This window comes from Juglans microcarpa x Juglans regia, chromosome 1D (assembly GCF_004785595.1).
Source record: "Juglans microcarpa x Juglans regia isolate MS1-56 chromosome 1D, Jm3101_v1.0, whole genome shotgun sequence".
NCBI classification, from domain to species: domain Eukaryota; kingdom Viridiplantae; phylum Streptophyta; class Magnoliopsida; order Fagales; family Juglandaceae; genus Juglans; species Juglans microcarpa x Juglans regia.
Window position 1 is genome coordinate 49,600,198 of NC_054594.1, and position 22,171 is coordinate 49,622,368.

The 22,171-nt window shown below is 38.8% G+C and overlaps 3 protein-coding genes across 4 annotated transcripts; 1 reads left to right on the plus strand and 2 right to left on the minus strand.

The window, feature by feature from the left end:
• Positions 1-1,566: 1,566 nt before the first annotated feature.
• On the minus strand, positions 1,567-6,114 carry LOC121256660 (probable LRR receptor-like serine/threonine-protein kinase IRK). The gene is given in 4 exon segments (XM_041157512.1): positions 1,567-3,298; positions 3,866-4,907; positions 4,910-5,020; positions 5,023-6,114. Coding segments are annotated over 4 exon segments (2,931 nt in total). The 5' UTR covers positions 5,351-6,114; the 3' UTR covers positions 1,567-1,848.
• A 10,169-nt stretch (positions 6,115-16,283) lies between these two features.
• On the plus strand, positions 16,284-18,851 carry LOC121234871 (WRKY transcription factor 55). The gene is made up of 3 exons (XM_041131005.1): positions 16,284-16,858; positions 17,136-17,270; positions 18,344-18,851. The coding sequence occupies exons 1-3, from the start codon at positions 16,332-16,334 to the stop codon at positions 18,837-18,839; spliced, it is 1,158 nt and encodes a 385-aa protein (XP_040986939.1). The 5' UTR covers positions 16,284-16,331; the 3' UTR covers positions 18,840-18,851.
• Positions 18,852-19,636: 785 nt separating this feature from the next.
• LOC121241414 (probable WRKY transcription factor 70) lies at positions 19,637-21,790 on the minus strand. Of its 2 annotated transcripts, none has more exons than XM_041139172.1 (3): positions 21,338-21,790; positions 20,868-20,972; positions 19,637-20,695 (listed from the first exon to the last, which is right to left on the minus strand). In XM_041139172.1, exons 1-3 carry the CDS (start codon positions 21,673-21,675, stop codon positions 20,200-20,202), a joined length of 939 nt encoding a protein of 312 aa, XP_040995106.1. In that variant the 5' UTR covers positions 21,676-21,790; the 3' UTR covers positions 19,637-20,199. The 2 variants fall into 2 exon arrangements, with proteins under 2 accessions (XP_040995106.1, XP_040995113.1); XM_041139179.1 differs by having other exon boundaries at positions 20,868-20,969; positions 21,338-21,787.
• Between the last annotated feature and the right edge of the window lie 381 nt (positions 21,791-22,171).

Consider the following 22,171-nt stretch of genomic DNA (forward strand, 5'->3'; position numbering starts at 1 on the left):
ACATATTCCATTCGTAAAAGAAAATTAAGAATATCAAGGAACCATGTGCTGGTTGATGATGATGCCAATTCCAATCTATTAGGTTCCAATGGGGCCAACACCATTTATGTGACTAAATAGCTAACTGCCCTACGGACAACTCATTGCTTATAATAATCTTATGCACATGCCTACCCCCCCCCCCACATCACCTTGTCATAAAAGGGTATTTTTAATGCATAGACAAGTTTTGATTTCTTTCTAGGTGCACCATAAGCAGGACAAAATGAGACTACTCCAATGTATAAAAAATAAAAATTTTATATGCAATCATTTTTACGTATTTTTTATACACTTTTATTGTGATTGACTGCATCATATTTTTTAATATAAAATAATTATTTTAGTCAATCACATCAGTTAAGTGCGCAATGAGTATACAAAAATAAAAATTTTATATGCAATCATTTTTACGTATTTTTTGTACACTCTTTTATTATGATTGACTGCATCACTTTTTTTAATATAAAATAATTATTTTAATCAATCACATTAGTTGAGTACGCAATGAGTATACAAAAATAAAAATTTTATATGTAATCATTTTTACGTATTTTTTGTATACTCTTTTATTGTGATTGAGTGCATCACTTTTTTTAATATAAAATAATTATTTTAGTCAATCGTATTAGTTGAATACGCAATGAGTATACAAAAATGACTATATATAACAGCAGAACTATAAAAAATGACAAAATGAGAGTACTCGAATACAATAAAAAAAAAAATGACAACATAAAATGAGACCATTGGTGTCAAAAACAGGACAAGGAAATAAACAAAGAACGCACTTAAAAAGAAAGTTTGAGATTTAGAACAAGTGAGGACGCGGCTCACCAAATATATAAACAAAAGGAAGACGGAGGCTGCTTCTATTCCGACAGCATCATGGCATGTCATATATTCTTTCTCCATGACTTCACCATCGCTATTTGGGGCATTGGCTCTTTATTTGCCTTTCTCTTTTCCCATCGTGCCCTTCTTCATTATTCTATTCGGTACTTTATAGATCATTTGCTTCAAAGTGGGTGCCATGAATCTTCAAGTCCTCATAAGTCACTTTTTGACTAGTTTTAAAACATCATCATTTGCTATATAACATTGGAAATACTATAACATAGGTAGTGTGTCGGACCATTCTTCATTTTGGACGTGGAAAGTCTTATTTGACCCTCTATCATGAAGCCCTTTACCAGTGAAACTGCGCTCAGCACCTTTCTCGATTTAATCCAACAAACCATAACCGCAGCACAAGGGTTGTAACTTGTATTGTTCCTGAACCAAATGTTCAATTTCCACGTAAAAAATTGTCACATCAGTCCGGGCACCACTCGCAGCCCCAACGATCGACATATCCGCCAACAATATATGGTTTGGCTACAACAATACAGTGACAGTGAGTGCAACTGACGATATCATGAATTATGAGTTCCATTCTTTCTCTGCCTAATAAACTGAATTGAAAGACTAATGCCCTGCTGCTAAAATCAGTGCTCATAACTAATCGACAGCATTCAATATGACAAAGATTAATAACGGGGCAACAACATTCATTAGGAAACCAAATCGGGGCCCGGTGAAAAGGAATCCGGTAACCTGGCTATTACATTGACGATAAACTACCAAACATTAACAGGAGACAAACATGAAATCCAAATAAAAAAAAAAAAAAAGAAGGGTGGGGGAGAAAGAAATCTACACTACTCAAATATTTCTTCTCTGTTGAATGAACAAAACCGGATTCTTCTTCGCCAGATAACCCATTTTTTAATCTCTTCTTCCAATCATCTCTCCCAAGATCAGCCAAACTCATTCCAACTCCTCTTGACCTTCTGAAGGGCATATGATCAACTCCAATATATTAACTACCTCGGCCATGTCTGGCCGGTTTGATGGCACTTGCGATGTGCATATCAATGCTAGCTTCATTACAGGAATTGCCTCCTCAGCTGGGAAGTTACCCCGGAGCCTCTCATCAACACATTCCTCCACCCTGCCTTCTTCCAATGCTCCTCTGACCATGTCACAGAGCACCACAACATCATCTTCCATGTACTCCACAGGCCTCTTGCCAGTTACCACCTCTAGAACTAAAACTCCAAACCCATACACATCGCACTTTTCAGTTATCTTTACGGTTCTACAGGCAAATTCTGGTGCCATGTACCCTAGAGCACTCTGAATCTTGCTGCTCAAAACATAACGGTCAAGCATTGGCAACAATCTTGCCAGGCCAAAATCACCGACTTTAGGTTCACCTGTGCTGTCAATAAGGACATTGCTTGATTTTATGTTGTAATGAATTATGTTCAATTGGTGCAAGTGAGCCAAGCTTTTCGCTGTCCCAAGTATAATGTTGAACCTCTCATTCCATGAGAGGAAGTTTCCACCTACTCCTTCATGGAGATGTTTATATAAATTACCACCAGAGATGAATTCATATATGAGGAGCTGTAATGATGGAGTCCAGTAATAACCTTCAAGCGCAACAAGATTAGGGTGCTGCACTTTCCCCAGTTTCTTAACCTCTCGTTCAAAGTCGTCTTGAGACTTGACAAGACTTGAGACAGTGAGCTTCTTGATTGCAACTGCATGCCCATCTCGAATAACAGTCCGGTAGACTGCTCCAAACCCGCCACGACCAAGCTCACAGTCCTTGTTGAGCAAAGCATGTGCTCCAGTGCTGAAGTCCGGGTCACCAGAAAACATGACAAGCTTGCCAGAATTGGCATCTGTAGTGGGAGAATGGCTGAAATCATCACCAGCAGATAATGTGAGGGCTGCTGCAGATCTAGGTGTGGATGACCTAACATGAAGATTAAGTACAGTGATTGAAATAACGCCAATGATGATGACTGCAGCAGCTCCAATGGCTATGAGTGCAGAAACACTGAGGATAATTCTTTTGTGACGAAGATTTGGAGGCAATGAACCAGAAGAAGAATCAGAAGAAGAGTTAGGATTGAGGACAATGGGTTTTGGAAGGACTGTAGGGCAAGAATTATTCGCCACAGATCCACAAAGAGATGGATTTCCAGTGACAGAGAAAGGGGAGATGGTGTTGAAAAAGCCACCAGCAGGTAGTTCACCTTGGAGATTATTATGAGAAATATTGAAGGATAGAAGGTGAGGAAGATTGGCCAACTGCCTGGGCAGGCCTCCAGAAAGGTTGTTAAAAGACAAGTCCACGTTTCTCAGGTTGGTAAGTTGGGCTATCGCTGCAGGTATAAGGCCGCTGAGTCTGTTATAAGATACAATGCTGCATGATTCAACCAAAATGGAAGAACATAAACAAGAAATTAGAAATAGAATGATATAAAAAATCATTACGAAATAAGCATTATCTATATCAGCCCACGGACATTCTTTTCGGATTTAAAGGCGGAGGACCCTCCAAATAGAGGATTGCCTTAAAAATTATGGCGTATGCCACTATCTGTGGAACTCTAAAAAAATAAAAAACTTTCATAATCTTCGCTCTGATGTTTCAGAAAACAGCATCAAAATCTGACTACGCCATAGGGGTTCTAAGTGTATCACAAATACTCTCAAAACATTAGAATAAACTGAACAGGAGTGGGAGGACACCATTGAAGGTTTAAAAGCAGAACAGAAAGCTAGTTCAGCTATCACTGAGGACACCATTTTCCATTGCAAAAGGGTTACTGAATCTAAAGTATGGCACTTGCAATTACAACTTCTTTCTAAGAGTAATCGGATATATATCTAAACTCTTATACAAGCAGGGTCCATGTCATAACCACACCCGCTAAAAGAACAAGGAGAAATCATAAATGAAACGCAGAAAACCGCAAAGACAACTTACAAGGTTGTAAGAGAAGAACAGTTCTCGATTGAAGCTGGAATTTTCCCCGATATAAAGTTCTTGTCCAGTCTTAGTTCATACAAAGAAACAACTCCTCCAATTTCCAGAGGAATGCTTCCATTCAGCCGATTATTGCTCAAATCGAGAACATCCAAGGTCTTCAACTCCCCAATCGTCGCTGGAATAGGACCAACAAGAAAGTTCTTAGATAGGTTCAGGAACTGCAAGCGGCTCAAAACGCCTAATGAAGATGCTATTCCCCCAGAAAAAGCATTGTGGGACAAATCCAAGATTTCAAGCCGTCCAGGTGAGCTCCCCAATGAAGAAGATAAATGACTACTCATGCTCCCACCTAATTCATTCTTTGAAATCGAAACTTGTTGTAACTCCGATTTGAAGATCCACGAGGGAAGATCACCCGTCAACGAATTACGGCTGAGATCTAATGCCACAAGGTTTGCACAATCAGCCATTGACCCTGGCAAGCTTCCGGTAAATCGATTAGCCGACAAGTTCAAGACTTTCAATGACAGGAGGTTTCCTATTGAACTTGGAAGTTGGCCAGAAAATCCATTGGCCGAAAGGTCCAAAATTTCAAGGCTTTTCATTTCACCAATACTGTCCGGAACCTCACCAGCAAATGAGTTCTTGCACAGATTAAGATAGTTACACAAAGAAAGCTTCCGCAATGTATCTGGAAGGCCCCCAGAAAGCAAATTTTCGCTAAGATCAATGGACCTCAGCAGCAAACAACTTCCTATGCCATTTGGAAGCATCCCAGAAAACCGATTCTTGCTCAAGTTAATGGCTCTCAAGTTATTCAAGCCTTGGATCACCTCTGGGATCTCACCCACAAGAGAATTATCCGACAAATCGAGGGATCGAAGCCCATTTAAAGACCAAATCCCCGGCGGTAACGACCCCGAAAACTGATTAGACGACAAATTAACCGACGCAAGAGTGGAACATGAGCTCAAACTATCCGATATCTTCCCTGAAAACTTGTTCTTGGCCAAAGAGATTACTCTCAGAGACCCACATTGCGAAATAAATCCTCTGGTATAGCTCCTGAGAGACTGTTGTCACTTAAGTCGAGCACTCGAAGGTTGTCAACCCGTGCAATACTGGAGCTTATGCTCCCGGTTAGATTGTTCCCGCCAACGATAGCTTGCGGAGAAATTGCAGCTGGAGAAGACCTCGGCCCATCCGACCCGAAAGGGAGAAGCGATCGAGGTTGAGCTCGGAGACCCTGTTGGATCTGGGGTTGCATTTGATGCCAAACCAGTTACAAGGGTTATCGTCATCTTCGTTCCAAGATACAAGCTTTCCCTTTGGATCTAGGATATCAGCCTTGAACACAATCAGCCCCAGCACATCGTCGTTCAGAGACGGATTCAGAGATCTCACGCGAACTGGTCCGATAGTCACCAGCACCAACACAAACATTACGATTAGCTGGCTTTTCATTTTCAATAAAGTTCGCATTGTGCCCGCTACTTTAGCGGAGACCCAAGAAAGCCATGTGAAACTGGTGCCGACGCCACAGAACACTGACGCGGAAGAGCCAGAAATCGTTGACAGCGAGCTTTAAACCCTCATATATACTTGGAACAAACAGAAAAAGAATAAGACAGAAAGATCAACACTTTCCAACGGCTAGATTTAGCGCTCAGCAAAAACAAGAAGGATCAAGAATAAACAAAGAGATACCAGAAACCAGCGGCATTGGCAAAATGGGAAATACCTATGACGCAAAAGTAACCGAAACAATAGGCAAGATAGCTGAGAAGGTAAAGAGTGCAAAACCCTAGAAATTTGTTCTCAAAGCAAGAATTCTTGAGCTTTGAAAAAACAGAGATTTAATCAAACAGAGACGCCGGGAGGTTTCAATATGAGAACCCACTGCAAAGTTAGGCCGGAGAATGGAGAGGTTGGGCGAAAACTCGGACAGGGACTTGACTAAAGATGGAGTGAAGAGTCTATGGTAAATCCGTCGGGAAATGGTGTACCGACGAACACTTACCTGGGGGCGAAACAAGTACCTGGGTGTCGACTGTTCAAGAAGAAGGGAGAGTTGGTCTTTCGTGCAGCGTATTGAGTGCGAGCCGGGACAGGAGAGAGAATTAATAGTTGGCCTTCGATTAAAGGCGAAAGCGCAGCGAGGGAGCCTGGAGGTCCGGAGGTAGCTGAGTGGCTCTCCCTGTGTTTTTTTTTTTTTTTTTTGAATGAAGCTGAGCCCGAGTGGCTGTAATAAGCTGTTTATGATACAGTAAGGTAATGTATTTTTCTCTCGAATCATTTATATTTGTTCGTTTAAATAAAAAAATCATTAGTATAATTAACAGTGTTAGCTCATAGAGCAACTTTAGATACAAGCTTTCATCCCATTTTTATTATTTTATATTAATTTAATAATATTCATTAGTTATTAATTTTTTTAAAAAATAAATAAATTTACAAATTAATGTAAAATATCACTTTAAAACGATACAACACAATAATGAAACTCGTGGCATGTAATGAAGTTATTAAGGATTCGTTTGGTTACTGAACTCAACAGTCGAGTTCACTCTAATTTTAAACTGAATTTAACATCTAAACATTTAACTTTTAAATTATTAAACTCATTCTAACTCAAAATCTTCTTATGCATGGAACCCATAACTTTTTTCAACTTAAAACATCTTAATACGTAGGACCTACAATCTTTTTAATTTTCTATAAAAAGTATTAAACTCATCTTAACATCTAAATACACTTTAAACTCATTTTAGATGGGTCTCACATAATTCTCTTTACTATTCAACTCACTACTATTCATAAAGAATTCAACTCAATTAAGTTTAGTTCAATATTCAAATGTAGCCTAAGTCGTGGCTTGTGGTTGTTACTGGTGAAAGCTCTTTGTAAAAATATATGGACGGTGCTACTTTGCTACCACCGCTTGTTTATACTGCTAGTTGTTTTTCATTTTTTTATTCACATGTTTTTAATATATTTAAATATTTAAAAAAAATAAAAAAATACATCAATACACTTAAAATCACTTACTTTTCATTATTAAGTATAAAACAAAAAACAAAATTACTAAGCGGTCAAACAGAACGGTATATTTTAGCCGGCATAGTAGTTTTTTTCCAAATTATATATATTTATATAAGTAATTTATGACTTTTTTATAATTAATTTATAATTTATAACTTTATTTTTAAAAAAATAGTATAATTATAAATGTATAATTACTTTTAAGAAGTAATTTCTTTAGTTTGGGTGGATGGCATGGTGTAGGCCTAGCTATTGCTGGTGCCCTGCTTTTTGGTAATCCACGTGACAGTGTAGCGAACTTTGATATAGCTGGAAATTGCGATTATGACCTTTGCTACAGTAACAAAGATATAAAAGAAGGAAAAAGGTTAATCGAGATTTGTTCCGAGGCAGGGCCAGGAAATAGGAATGTTTTGAAAAAAGTATCCCAAGCAGCGAATTAAAGCGTAAATAGCTCAATGAAGTTGTAATAAATCAAAAAGAAAACCGGTTGCTGGTTGAATAAGTGGGAATTAGGAAGGGCAAGCAGTCTGAAGGTGGTTGGGATGGATACTCTCTATATATTTAGTGTTGATAAAGGAAGAGATCTAAAAGCAAAAGTAATAAAGGATGGAAAGTAGGTGGGCAGGCTAGCTGCAGGGTAGGTAAGTGTAATAAAAATAAAGGTCAAGAGGGCACAGGGGATGGATGGATGGATGAACGCCATATATGATCGACGGTGCAGAATGCCAGAGGGTGTGGGCACTACTTGGCATAACTCGACCTTTTGCCCTTATTAATTAGCTACCTTTTCTTAAATTCCTTTGGAGGATCTGAATTCTCGCCCATTCACTCAATGCTTTCTTTCTTAAATGCATGCTGCTCATATAATTAAATCTCCCTTTCTCTCTCTCAATTTTGCCAAATATATATATATATATATATACACACACAGAGACACTCAACACAGCAGGAGCTGTGGAATGTGAATATATAGAGTCCAGCTTCCATTTCTCAAAAACACTACCTTCAAATTCTTGCCTGTTAAACAGCGTTACTGGGCAGCCGGTACACAAACATAACAACGTGTTCCTATCTTCTTGTTTCATAATGAATCAAGTTTTGTTAAAAGTTAAATTTTGCGAGTGCGAGTGCGAGTGCGAGTGCGAGTGCATGCCCCTTCCCTGACTACCCTTCCATAGTTCATATATATAGAACGAGTAAGACAACGAATATTATTTATTATAAGCCAACTGGTTTTGGTTTTCTGATCGACAGACCACAAGAATTTGGCAAATCCTGCATCTTTATAGATACCCAGTTATTAATATTATGGCTGCAGCTTATATATGCATGCGGGACTGGCCGGAGCCCCTAAATAAAATATTCTTTTTTGTCTTAATGAATGGTGCTTCATGGTTTGACATTTTATGGCAAATTTGGGACTTACTGCACAACCAGAGGAATCTTTCTTAATTACAGCATTTTGGACGTACGATCATGTTTGTATCATATGTATAGCAGCTGCCACCTGAAGGCAACTCACCTCACGCTAGCTAATTAATACAAATATTTGACTTTATATTTTATTAAACGGGTTGTAAAATCAATCAAACTCGAATTTTACAGCCAACAAACAGTGGCAAATTAAGGCTAACGGCAGAGTACCGAAACTGCCCTGCTGGAAGTCAATTTAGCACTGTACGTACCTTCTGAAGCGGAGGAGCTCAAAGTCGTCAAAATTATAGGTAGGGGCACATAGTAATGCTATATTTTATATTCTCATTTTATTTTTATTTTATTATATAAATGTGTCATATTTATTATTATTTATTATATAAATGTGTCATGACTCATAATAATAATAATAAGAGAAATGATAAACTATCAACTAATTTACTACTCTTAAACTATTATTGAATAAAATAATATTTTTTTTAAATTTGATTTTGCTTTTTGATTTTGATTTGATGTATCTAAAATTTAAAAAAATTATATTTTATAAGGAAGTAATAGATAAATTATAAATGGATTGTTAGTGTATCATTATTTAATAAATATATTACATCTTATTTAATAAGATAAAAATAAGATTATATATATAAATATTTGATACGCACAGTTGCGAATTCCAAAGAAAGAAAGGGAAAGGGAATCCCTGACAGACAGACAGGTGCGACTATTGGCTCCCAAATTCTAATATTCACTCATTTAAAAATAAAAGATAAAAAATAAAAAATAAAAAACAATTGTTTGGTTTACTTTTGTTCTCTACTCCGAAGGTAGAATAAATACAGACAATAAAACGACGCGGCCTTCCATGCGTGCTTTGTTTTTAGCTGTGTTGCGCCCGAGATCGAGCATTTGCACAGTTTCGCCCAAATTCTCTTCTTTACACTACCGGATGAGAGGGGACTGACTGGGACGGATAGATCATGGTTCTTTAATAAATAATAATACTTTTCGAAATAACTGCATATATTTCTGTAAGAATTTTATTATTCATCATTTCTACATATTATATCTCATATTTTTTTTATTTTTTATTTCTAGATTTTTTAAGATTTTTTTATTATTCAATAATTCTTAAACTTATTAAATTATTCTACTCATCATATAATATATATACTATTATTTAGTAAGAGAAATAAATTAAAAAAATTAAAAAAATACGTGGTATATGGAAATGATTAATAGAATTTTTATTTCCATAATCACATCTCTAGTTCATGTTTTGGACCATTTCATTGATGTTGGACTTGCCTTGCTCAGCGAAGCCCCAACGCCCAATGGTGCAAATTTCTGATGGATATCCTTCGTTCGGGACTCCTTTTAAGGCCTGCTACACACGGGTAATGACCAATGGCCTATACGCAAAACTTATGATGTTTTTGTTTTGGGCTTGAATTGGTCGTCTTATTTCAAACACACGGCGTTCGAATATGAGTTCTGAAGTTTCTATCTTAAATTAAATTTCATGAATTGGATCATTTGGGTTTGAGTGGACCATTTAGGAATTACCTGACAAGTTTGAGGAGTGATATGAGATATAAATTTTATGAATAATAATAAGATAATTTGTGAATAATAATTAGATAGTTTGAACTTATCCCGTTTGGATATAGAAACGATTTCATCTCATCTCATCTCATCTTATCTCATCATTATAATTTTCACAAATTCTACAGAAAATAAAATAAACAATTTAACTTTTTCAAATTTTAAAACAATAATAATATTAAAAAATAATATTCTATAAATATTTTATTCAACTTTTAACTTTTATCTAAAATCATCATATCTTATCTCATTATCCAAACATATATTTTATAGAATTTTGAAAAATAAGAGAGAAAAATTCGAATAAAAAATATTATTATAAAATATTTTTTTAATATTATTTTTGTTTGGTAATTTGAAAAAGTTTATGTTTATTTTTTTGAAAGTTCGGAAAAGTTGTAATAGTTGGTTTGAAAAAGTTGTAATGATTAGTTTGGGAACGAAATAGGATGAGATAAGAATTTTGGGATGAAAACGTATTCCAAACAAGCCTAATTCTTAAGTGCTTTTGTTGGTCTGGTCACTGGTGGTCTTATTCAAATGAAGAAACTGCGGGGGATAAAATATACAGCCCATGACTAGACCCAGCCCACCAGGTCAAACTAGAGGACAAAATAGGGAAAATGAGAGTGAGAGACAAGAGAGGACCATGGGTCAGGAGTGTAAAATAAGGGTGTAAGAAAAAAAATGGGAAAAATGAGGCTTGCTCAGACACGCAAAGGGACCAATTACCTGTTGGTAGGCAGGCACACACAATGGAGGGTCAAAAAAAAGTAATGGACCAGAGGACCAACGAACTCTCTCTTCTTCTTCTTATTCAACCACTGGAGGAAGAGCTCCAGCTTTCTTTGTCCAGTGAGAAATGAGAGGCAATGAGAGACTGTAAGCAAGTATATTATAGTAGATTTTCTCTCCCTAAACACCCGTGGATGTAGACAATATGCCGAACCACGTAAATCTGTGTGTTTATTTCTCTTATTTTCTCTGCACTTGTTTTCCATTCACCGTAATGGGTGTGCGCATTGACACTGTATAAATACTGTCAGGGGTTCCAAACAACATCAATCAAGGCCCAAGTTGACCAGTGGGCTGGGAATGACTCTCTATTTCCTTTCGGTCTGTTGTGCATTTTTTCTCGCATTAACAGTGGCGCCGTCTGTGGGATTCGCTTCAGTTTTTAAATCGGAAGTGGGAGAAGGAAGATTTCCCGGTATGCTAAGTAATTACCAAGTGAACATATGGAATTCTCCCAGATAAGTGTTCTTGAACTTTCATCTTTTATTTTTATTAAAAATATTACCATCAGTGTGAAGGCCTGGAAATCCAAACTCCTGAGACACTCGAGCTATACGTGCACACTGGCACATGCATTTCAAGTACACGGGCCCAAATAAGAAGGCGAGTACTATGCACTACTTAAGTGCACAATGCCCATGCACAACAAAATACACAGTGCGCAGGCACAAATAAGAAGGCGAACATTGTGTACTTAAGTACACAGTATCCATACACTTACAAGCATAGTACAAGACACGTGCACAGTGCCATCTGCCCATGCACGTCTTGACTGTGCATGGAGTACATAGTGCCATGAACAGAACTTGACGTCCTGTGGTGAAGACGGAAGGCTTGTGGCACGTCACCTAGAGCCCGAGAACCTACCGCGGCCACCATTTGGGTCGTTGGGTCATTCTACCTCCGATTGGGTCACCCTGAAAATCAAGCGCAATGCGCCTAAACGGGTGCACGCCATATGCACTTGAGAGGCTCATGGCAGCCTGCTGTGAGCCCGTCTGACCTTTCGGCAGCCACCACTTGTGCCGCCAAAGGTTTCTGTTCCCAACGAGGCATCCTCCATGAAGGAGGAGCACTCCAAGCACGATATTACGTCATACTCAACTTAGCTGGAAACGAGAAGGTCTCTACTAGCTACCATTAACCCGGAGTCCCTGCCAGAGGCCACCACTTGGGCCACCGGCATTCTCTGCCACAACCGCAGTGGTCATCGACAATGAAGTCCGTGCACATCATGCACGATGGGTAGTGGCTGGACGTTGCCCAACCGACCACAATGGAAGGCACTCGACTGACCATCCAACAATGGGCATAGACCCTTCTCTGCTTTGGCTCTCCTCCTGCACAAGACTCAACCGCTCGAGGCACATTTGCATTGGCTCTCCTCCTGCACGGGACTCAATCGACCATCATGGAAGGCACTCAACTCACCTCCTTTGCTCGGGACTAAACTGCATGGGCTCTCCTCTGCTCGAGGCTCATCTACACGAGATCCCCTCTTCTTGGGACCCATCTGATCAGGTGCAGTACCTTGGTTGCACGGGACTCATTGGGCCGCACATTACGTAGTCACCCACGCGGCCAAAGTTATACCGTGTTGCACGGTTTAAAGAAAAATAAAGAAAGAGAGAAGAAGAAGAAGAAGAAGAAGAAGAAGAAGAAGAAGAAGAAGAAGAAGAAGAAGAAGAAGAAGGCGAAGAAATTGCAACTAGCTGCGAGCAATTTTCGGTCAAGCAAAAATTGACTACAGCGAAGAAAAACTCTCTGGTTTGTCTCTCTCAAAATTTGTATGAATTTATTTTTACTGACAAAACTGCTTCCTATGATGTGAAACACCAACCACGTAGCTCGGCACAAGCGCATCCTAGACGTCCCGTTATAACTCCATTGGGACAAATTATTTGGCACTAACGCACATGCGGGCATACTCACCTCACTCGACAGGCAACTTCTCGACAATTAACAACCAGTGTTTTAAGCGTGCGCCATGCATGAGCCATGCACGGTACATGTAGTGGAGAATAGGGAACAACCATGCCCCTAGTGCACGTTGCATGGCTCATGCAACGTGCTCCACAGTCCACCAACTTGCTCGCCCAAGTCTGCTCCACCAATTTTAGTCAAGTAATAATTGACTATAGCAACCTTACTCTCCGAACAAGTTGCCTAGCATCACAATCACCCGCATATTCTTTATCATCGAAACATGCAACTCGTAGGCCTCAACAGTGGCACATCTCCAACCTTCGCCTCGCTCCGGTAGAACAATTCAGCACGAACAAGTGCCACACGCTAGCAAGGCCAAGTCCCTAGACTCTATGTGATACAAAGGTTGAACAAAAATCCTTAGATCTGTCAACCCTCATGCCAATAAAGCCGAGTCCCTAGACTCACTGCAAACACAACGGTCGAGCACAAGTCCCTCGACTTGTCAACCCTCGCGTTACAAGGCGAGGCTCTGGATTCGCCACAATGCACTGGCTAGAGCTAGGGTCTTTCGAGCTCTGCCCATCGATAGCCAGTCGGACACAAGTCCTTTGATTTACCGACTTTCGTGCTACAAGCCGAGTCTCTGAATTCACCACGATGCATTGGTTAGAGCCAGGGCCTTCCAAGCTCTGCCCAATTGATAGCCAGTCGGACATAAGTCCCTTAACTTGCCAACCTTCGTGTTACAAGCCGAGTCTCTAGACTCGCCACGATGCATTGGCTAGGGCCAAGGCCTTCCGAGCTCTACCCCATCAACAGTCAATCAGACATAAGTCCCTTAACTTGCCGACCTTCGTGCTACAAGTTGAGTCTCTAGATTCGTCATGATGCATTGGCTAGGGCTAGGGTCTTCGGAGCTCTGCCCCATCGACAGCCAGTCGGACACAAGTCCCTTGATTTGTCGACTTTCGTGCTACATGCCGAGTCTCTAGACTCTCCACAATGCATAATTTGCTACCAGCAAGTTACCTCCGGGAACAAGCCTTTGGAGTTAATCGGCTTCTCAGCTCCAAAACTGCCTTGCGCTGGTTATCTTTGGGAACGAGTTGACTGGCTTGACAACCACGGAAGGTGGACCCAGGGGTTGACGGGCCTTCTGATCGCTTTGTGTAGGTTACTCCACACAAACTCCAACACTATAGTAAATCGAAAGCAAAAATATCGAACGAATATACAGTTTTAATGACGAGCCTTGCTCGGTAAGAGGGGACTGATTGAGACAGATAGATCATGGTTATGGGTGTAAATTGGTCGGTCCGATTCAGAGGGGTGATGGACCATAATCGCCTAATTATTTTTTATCTTTTATCTCTCTCTCTCTGTCTCTCCTTTTTTTTTTAGATAAATTAATAAAAAAAAATTTATTTAATTTAGTAAATTAAAATTAAGTGAATTATTAATGTGAATTAGTTAATTACATTAATATTAATTTGTAATTAAAATTTACATATTTAAAATTTTATATTGTAAATAGTGATAGGTTAGATAAAAATTACATAATTAATTATACAATTATTTTATAAATAATATATATAAAATATATATTTTTTATTTTACTATTCGATCGGTTTGGGATGAAAAGCCCCACCCCGAGACCGGACCGAAAGCATTCGGTCTTCTATTTCATAGACTGAGACCAACCGGTCTCAATCTCGATTCGGTCCAGTGGATTTTTCCGGTACGGATCTACTAACTTTCAGCCCTAATCATGATTACTTAATAAATAATAAATATTTTTCGAAACAACTGGTATTTCCGTAATCGCATCTCTAGTTCATGTTTTGGACCCTTTCATTGATATTGGACTTGCCTTGCTCAGTAAAGCCCCAACGCCCAATGGTGCAAATTTCTGATGGATATCCTTCGTTCGGGACCCCTTTTAAGGCCTGCTACACACGGGTAGTGACCAATGGCCTATACGCAAAATTTATGATGATTTTGTTTTGGGCTTGAATTGGTCGTCTTATTTCAAACACATGGCGTTCGAATATGAGTTTTGAAGCTTCTATCTTAAATTAAATTTCATGAATTGGATCATTTGGGTTTGAGTGGACCATTTAGGAATTACCCAACAAGCCTGAAGAGTGATATGAGATAAGAATTTTGTGAGATGAATGTGAGGAAGTGAGTTAAGTGACTGAGAGTGCGGCAGGAGTGTTTAGTGTTAAGTTTTTTTTTGTAGTTTTTAGGTATAAGCGTATTAATGTAATTTTAGATTTCTTAACGGGTCGACCCATTATTGACCCATTATGCAATCGTGTTTCAACGGGTCAACCCATTTGACCCGAACTCGTTAAGGCTATACCCAAATCCGCTATTATTGTGTCGTGTTCGTATTGAATTAACGGGTCGTATCACATATTGTCACTCCTATAGTTCCTATTGGCCTAAGCATGAGCTCCATAGCCCAAACCTCCTTGAAAATCTGTCAAAAAATCATAACAATCCTTGTTGGGTCAGGTCATCAAATCAGGTCGACACACCAATAAACCAACTGGCTCTACAAATCCAACACGATAAGCCATTGATTGTATGGAAAAACTAAGATTGTAATAAAGAAAAATTAAGGAAAACATGCAGTGTTATTAATTTTCTACAACAAAAAAATTCATGACCAAGCTGTTTGATATCTTCAAAGAGTAATGCTATTCATCATCTCAACTTTCATCATTATCCCATTATCCTGTGATGTGACATTAGGTGATTGGAAATTATTTATTACATTTCACTTGTAAACCTATCATCTAGTGCCACATCATGGGATGATGGGAGTTGGGATAATGAATAGATTTTTTCATCTTCAAATATAATTAACTTCATAAAAATGCATGGTTAATTACATTGATCTGTTTATATTTTTTATATATAAAGATCACGCGCGCTCTGTAGAAATTCTTGGTAAGACATGCAAGACAAAGTTGGCAAAATTGGTATCTCTAGTAAAATTAAACCGATCATAGCGATCATACAACTAGTCCTACAAATTAAGTGCAAGACGTACTGTTTACGTGCCCCGGGCGTGGGATCCTTTGAACCATGACCATAGCCGGTATAATCTTTCTTGTGTCCAAATGCCTGGTCATGACCCATGACGTAGGGTAAAGGGTTGATTAACATGTTTGCTGTGGTAATATACATGGAAATAATCTGACTTATAATCCTTCAATGGAACGTACGTGCGCGCGTACAAGTTGTCATCAATGATCATCTAGTAATTAATTTAATTATTCAACCTCGGAAAATTCTTCAAGGATTGAGCTGCTAGGAAAGTAATTTGGATTCAATGGGGGCGGGGTCTTCCTTTGGACTAGAGGGGAATAGTTTGAAATTCTGTGCATGCTGACCATGACTAGGTCATCGATCTTTACCAAACCTTCCTTTCTACCGTGTAGAAGAACCCGCTTATAACTAGCTAGCATAGAAGCCGGCCCACCAAAAGGCTACATCAAGTACTCCATGCATGCTTTTAATTAATTAAATTTCCAAAGACCATATATATATATATATATGTATGTATGTGCGTCTGTGTGTCCAAACATCCTATTTAGAGGCAATATTTAGCTAAATAAAATTAGCTGCAAATCGAGAAACGTCCATCATGGAAGAGATAGTATCTCTAATCCTTATTGGGTGTAAGCTGGCTAGAGAAATTGAATCAAACCTACCAAACTTGGTCGACCAGCCCAACCTGCTCTCAAAGTCCTGTGATGAGGTCATAAAGGTTTTCCGAACCGCAAAGGAGCGCCTATACAAGACACAAGGCAGTACTAGTACTTCTGCACATCCCGGGCACATGACGTTATTCCATGAGCCACAGGATTCACTAGTACAGCAGCCGAGGATCGAATTTGCAAGTTTGCAGCAATTGCTAAGGTCTAGTTGCACCCAAGCAATGGACAATATTATTCAGATGCAACTACTTCAAGCTGATCATCAAAGGATAAGCCCCAGCGTCGATATGCAGGACTCCGGTTCCAAAGTCATTAATGTTGCTGGTTTGGGTACTGGAGGCCGATCAGATCGGGTCGAAGGCTCTGCACCATCTAGGAGCATAGGAGGGGAGCTTCACCCCCTTCACGCTTCAGAGTCTGGCATCGCTTCATCCTCGCAAAGACAGCGGAGGAGGTACTGAGAAATTTAAATTCGGTAGAGTTTACCGCGTATTTGACGAATTATTTTATTTCACTCATATACAATATTGAAACGTAGCTAGCTAGATCAGTAATGTTACATTTCCTTTTGAACTTAATTTGTGGGTGACTTGTGTTTAATTCACTCGGAATCATCATTCTCCTAGCCCGGCCTGAACCGCCGGATCATGTCCAGTACCAGTGCGTACTGTTAATTATGTTTTGTTGATCTCGTCCATTGAAGCTATATATATTTGTTTGTTAATAACCAGGAAGGATGATGGGGAGAGACGGACGGTGATCAAGGTGGCTGCACCTCGGGTTGGAAATACCGAGATTCCACCTGAGGATGACTTCACTTGGAGAAAATACGGTCAGAAAGAGATACTTGGGTCAAGATTCCCAAGGTATGTCTGAAATCATGACTTCTCCCACTCTAAGCAAGTGACAGGAAAATCAGGTTAATTAACTAGCCAGATTCAAGAATATATAATACATATCTATATATATTATATAGTCTTATTTGACAGTTTTTCATCAGTACGTACGTAGTTAATTATACACCCTTAATTGGTTCGTTGCCTAGCTAATCAGTCGATTTGATCAAGATTACTACGTGTCAATTCTTTTCTTGGTAGCTTTTAATTATTTCTCTCTCTTTGATTATAAGACTTCTCGGTCTTCATACTAGCTTTTATAAATCTCTCTCTCTCTCTCTCTCTCTGTCTGGGACTTTGACCAGATCAACGCATAGTACTCTAGAATGCGTATGATCAGTAATATAAGTTATTTGAGACTTTCAATTCAAAGCAAGCACACGATCGGTCTGCAATTTCATAGAAATCAAAGGTCTTCTGAAAATCGGTAACCGTCCCTAAAATTATTCAAACTTTTACTTGTATTACTAGTCTTTTAGACTTTAATCGAACGTATGATTAATACGATTGCAAAAAAACATTGACAAGGTCTGTGTAGTGAAAACGATATATTTTGATTCAATAGTGGCAAACGTACCGTACGATCTATGAAATGATCCGCAAATTAATATCAAAGTCGCGTCATTAATTTCCTTGAAAAATACCTACTATATTATATATTTTGTTAGTTATATAATTAAGGTACTACTCTTGCATATTGTTAAATATACGATTTAATTCCTATATAAATTTTTGTTAAATAAAGAGTTTTTCTTTTTCTTTTTTCCTCTGATCACATGATCATGCATGCCACCTTTTAATTATAATTAGCGACATACTTATAATATGTTGATATTATGTCGACACCTCAAGTTTTTTTTTTTTTTTTAACAGGAAATTTTAAAGTTAAAAAACCTAGTTTTTTGTTTAAGGATTTGATCGACTACTTGATATTTGAGTAAAATCTTATATATTTTCCATATATATATATATATATTAATGGTATAACCGATGCGATCGTTAATTATATATATCTTATCTCTAACAAAGACAATCTTCATCAGGAGTTACTATAGGTGCACCCACCAAAAGCTATACCAGTGTCCAGCAAAGAAGCAAGTCCAGAGGTTCGATGATGATCCCTACACGTACGAAGTTATATACCGAGGTGATCACACTTGCCACATGTCGTCCACCGCGCCATCACTTCCACCACCACCACCGGTTGACATTACTGATCATAATGATCATGAGATGGCCCAAATTATAAATATCCAACCTCCTCAAGATTCCAGTTCAGTTCCTTCAAGCAGATCATGGCTCTCAACGGAGTACTTCAGCCTAAGAGCCGGAGGAGGGACGGTTGTCGGTGGTGGTGCGGGTCCATCTACCACGCGAAGTCGTAAAGAATTAGTTGCCGTTGAATACCCGGTTACAGATCTGGCCGATGCAATGTTTAATTCTGGCAGTAGTAGCAGCAACAGCATCGATTTTCTCTTCCATTCCAACGAATTAAACAAAGGGCAGCAAGGGGACAAAGGAAATAACACAGTCGACTGACGGGACGTTTTTTTTTTTTTTCCTGAAATTAACTGCACCTCAACTAAAAAAAAGAAGAGAGAGACAGATATAATAATTTTGAAACTTCATCGGCCATTATTTGTCAATTTCATTAATTTATGCATGTGCCGATCAAATTTTGTAAGTTGTAAGTGTATTTGTTAAATATCGTACGTAGTGAGGTGATTCGCACCTAATTAATAGCTATTGATAGGTATGCAACACCTGCCAGACGGGTCGCGGCAACTTCTTCTTGATAATGTAATTATCATGTACTGCTAAGTTTAAGGGTGTGTTTAGTTAATAAGGTTATCTCATCGTAAAGAAGAACTTTGAGTCTATCCGTTTTGTTTCTGCTGCGGTTGTGAAAATGTATGGCTGTTGTGGAGAAATTGATAGTGCAAAGTTGGCTTTCAATACAATCCCCGTTAAGGGTTCGATGATATGGACTGCAATTATAGAGGCACATGCACATAATGATCGGTTTCAAGATGCAATGGATCTTTTTTATGAGATGAGATCGGGCGATTCTACTACAAACGATTTCACTTTCAGAGTGGTTCTGTCTATTTGTGATCAAGCTGGACTCGTTGACGAGGCTTTCCAGTTATTTAATTTAATGCATCATAGGTATAAAATTAAGGCATTGGAAGAACATTATTCTATTCTGTAATCGGAAGACGAAGTAAAACAACTCCAAACGATATGGATGATAAGCTGTTCAGAACGGGGAGACGAAGGAGAGTGTTTATTCTTCTCTTCCTATTTTTCTTTCTTCTTCTTTTTTTGTTAAAAAGAAAAAAAAAAACATGTCCAAACTAACACGGCAGCACGCCATGTCATAAAAAACGCTTGTACGTGAAAGCACTGTTCTTTCATTCTTTCACCAATCTACAACTTTCCACCCTGTATCCAATTCCCCCTAATTTAATACGCATCGTCCTCGAACTGCACTTCGACATCACGGTCCCACTCGCTTGGTCACCTTTCGTCTTATTTTTTAGAATTTAATTTAGAGATCAAACGTGTGAATGCAGCGTATGTTTCAGGCCATTTCTAGAGAATATATCAGGATCAAACATACCAAGCTTTTCCACTCGATCGATTCAGCCCTTAGCTACCTGTAATGTGACCCCACAATTTTAACCGTTTCTGCAGATTTTCCATGCATCTTTGGAAATTCGATCATCTTCCGGGGCCCGGCCTCTGCCGCGTCAAAAGCATCCACGTACACACACACACATGCATGATATAAAACATCGCATTATTAATTTCTTTGCGCAAGTGGGAATCTCTTACGTCACGTGGTACACGGAAAAATGGTCTTCAAACTTTTGCAATTGACGCGTTTTAGCTATAGCTATAGGAACTCACTACCATCAAAATCGAAACCACCCTCAAAATCCATGTCCAAACTAAGAGAACAGGTCTCCGTACAGGAGTACATGGTAGATCCCACATCTCCGTTATCGGACCCCATCTTCGGAGACATGATCGCAGGCTCCAAAAATTCGAAAGCCTTCAATTCCGACCACAAATTAGTACCGAACGAGGAAATGCTATCAGTCAGGTCACTCGGTGACTCTAAAGATTCCTGTTTTATAGTTGTGGTCGAGGAGCTGAGGGCACGATCTTGTTTACCTGCAGGGATATTCATCATCATCGTGTCGGAATTGACCAAGAAAGTTTCCCAAGGGTCAGAGTCTGTGATGATTTGCGGTGCCTTTAGTATATCTCTGCATGTGTGATGGCCAATGTATGTTGTCTGGAACATTTGTGGATCGTCCTCCATTCTCTGGACTTGCTTGGTTGCTCCGCAACCCTGGTCGTACTTGCGTGTACATCTGAAGTAGCTCCTGTTCATCACAATTCACCATTAATCCAATCAGCTCTCTTCAAACTAATACGATGATCACTTAATTGATCGTTCTGTTACAATTAATATATATATATATATATATATACTATTCTAAACAAAATTAAAATAATTAACTACGAGCTAACTAGCAAAAGATCATAACTAAAGACCTTGGGTATTTAGCGTTGAGGATCTCCTTTTGGCCATACTTCCTCCATGCGTGATCATCATCTGTTGTGTGAGAGACTATTGCCCATGTGTGAGAAGTCTTCCTGCTGACAAGAAAATGCCACTTTCAGAGTGAAGTTTCTCAATCTTATCAACTATTTATAATTTTATATGCCTCGCAATACATGAAGGACATATCAATTGAACTATTTATATATTTATATGCGACTGAATCCAAATCCTTGAAATTGATCAATATAAGGCACCATATTCAGCTAAAGTGAGGGACATACAAGTCAATTAAAGGATGAATATGCTCTATTACCTTAAACTTTATATATGTGACCTACAGACCAATAATTGACAGGATAAGCATTTATATTCTCACTCAAAGTACTTGAAAGAGTTATGTCATCGTAGAAGACAATTTTTTTTTCCCCCTAAATTTCTAGCAGATCGTAGATGATTTTACCTTCTCTTGTAACAACCTCTCCGATCTTTGGCAGCGAGCCTCTTTCTACTCTCGCCAGAATCTTCAGACCTTCGGACATCGCAATGTGAATCAGCATGGGAAACCGCCTGACTCTGACTAACCTCGCCCTGTTCACAAGAACTCAGTACCGAAAGAGTCTCGGAGAAAGATCTTAAAATTTTCGAGACAAGCTCCTCAGCCGAGAGAGACTCATGATCTTCAGTGGGTCTGTGGAGGAGGCTCTTAAGCTGGGTTGCATAATCCTGCCCATCAACCAGCTCTTTGATCACCTTTTTCCGGGTGGTTGACAGTTTCTCCGGCCAATTAGGAGTTCCCATTATGTTTATCTACTGGGTTTTGTTTTTGCAAATAATTTTTGTTTTATTTTTCGAGAGCTACCTATCAGATTGGCTAGGGAGATGAAAGAAGGGTTCAGACTTTATGCTAACTTTAAGAAGGAGACGAGGAAAGGGTGGAGTAATTTAATGGAAGATGAGAGGAAAGACGCTTGATGTGAATGCAGGGAAGAAAATTCCACCCAAAATGCTTACAAAGCTATGCTGACGTTTCTCTTATGACATAGGTCTGACGGCACCTTTCCCTTTCCACTTATCTGCCATAGTAACCTCTTTTGTACCGAATTTCAAACGAGAAATTATTTTTAGAAGATCTAATTACAAGAGTTATATATAAATCCTCGTAAAAAAGTATATTTCATTTTTTAAAAAAATATAAAAATAATTAATTTTTTATTAGTGAGACCTACTTCTTTACAAGTGATTTGTATAAAAATTATCTATTTAAGACTTGTACTTAATATTACTTATTTCAAAT

Bases quoted from the DNA above. Each gene is read 5' to 3' on its own strand.
- LOC121234871 (XM_041131005.1), top strand. From the start codon at position 16,332: ATGGAAGAGATAGTATCTCTAATCCTTATTGGGTGTAAGCTGGCTAGA. The intron at 16,859-17,135 runs GTACTGAGAAAT...GTTAATAACCAG, and splicing joins TCGCAAAGACAGCGGAGGAG to GAAGGATGATGGGGAGAGAC. The intron at 17,271-18,343 runs GTATGTCTGAAA...AATCTTCATCAG, and splicing joins CTTGGGTCAAGATTCCCAAG to GAGTTACTATAGGTGCACCC.
- LOC121241414 (XM_041139172.1), bottom strand. From the start codon at position 21,675: ATGGGAACTCCTAATTGGCCGGAGAAACTGTCAACCACCCGGAAAAAG. The intron at 20,973-21,337 runs GTAAAATCATCT...TTTTCTTGTCAG, and splicing joins AGAGGTTGTTACAAGAGAAG to CAGGAAGACTTCTCACACAT. The intron at 20,696-20,867 runs GTCTTTAGTTAT...TGTGATGAACAG, and splicing joins CTCAACGCTAAATACCCAAG to GAGCTACTTCAGATGTACAC.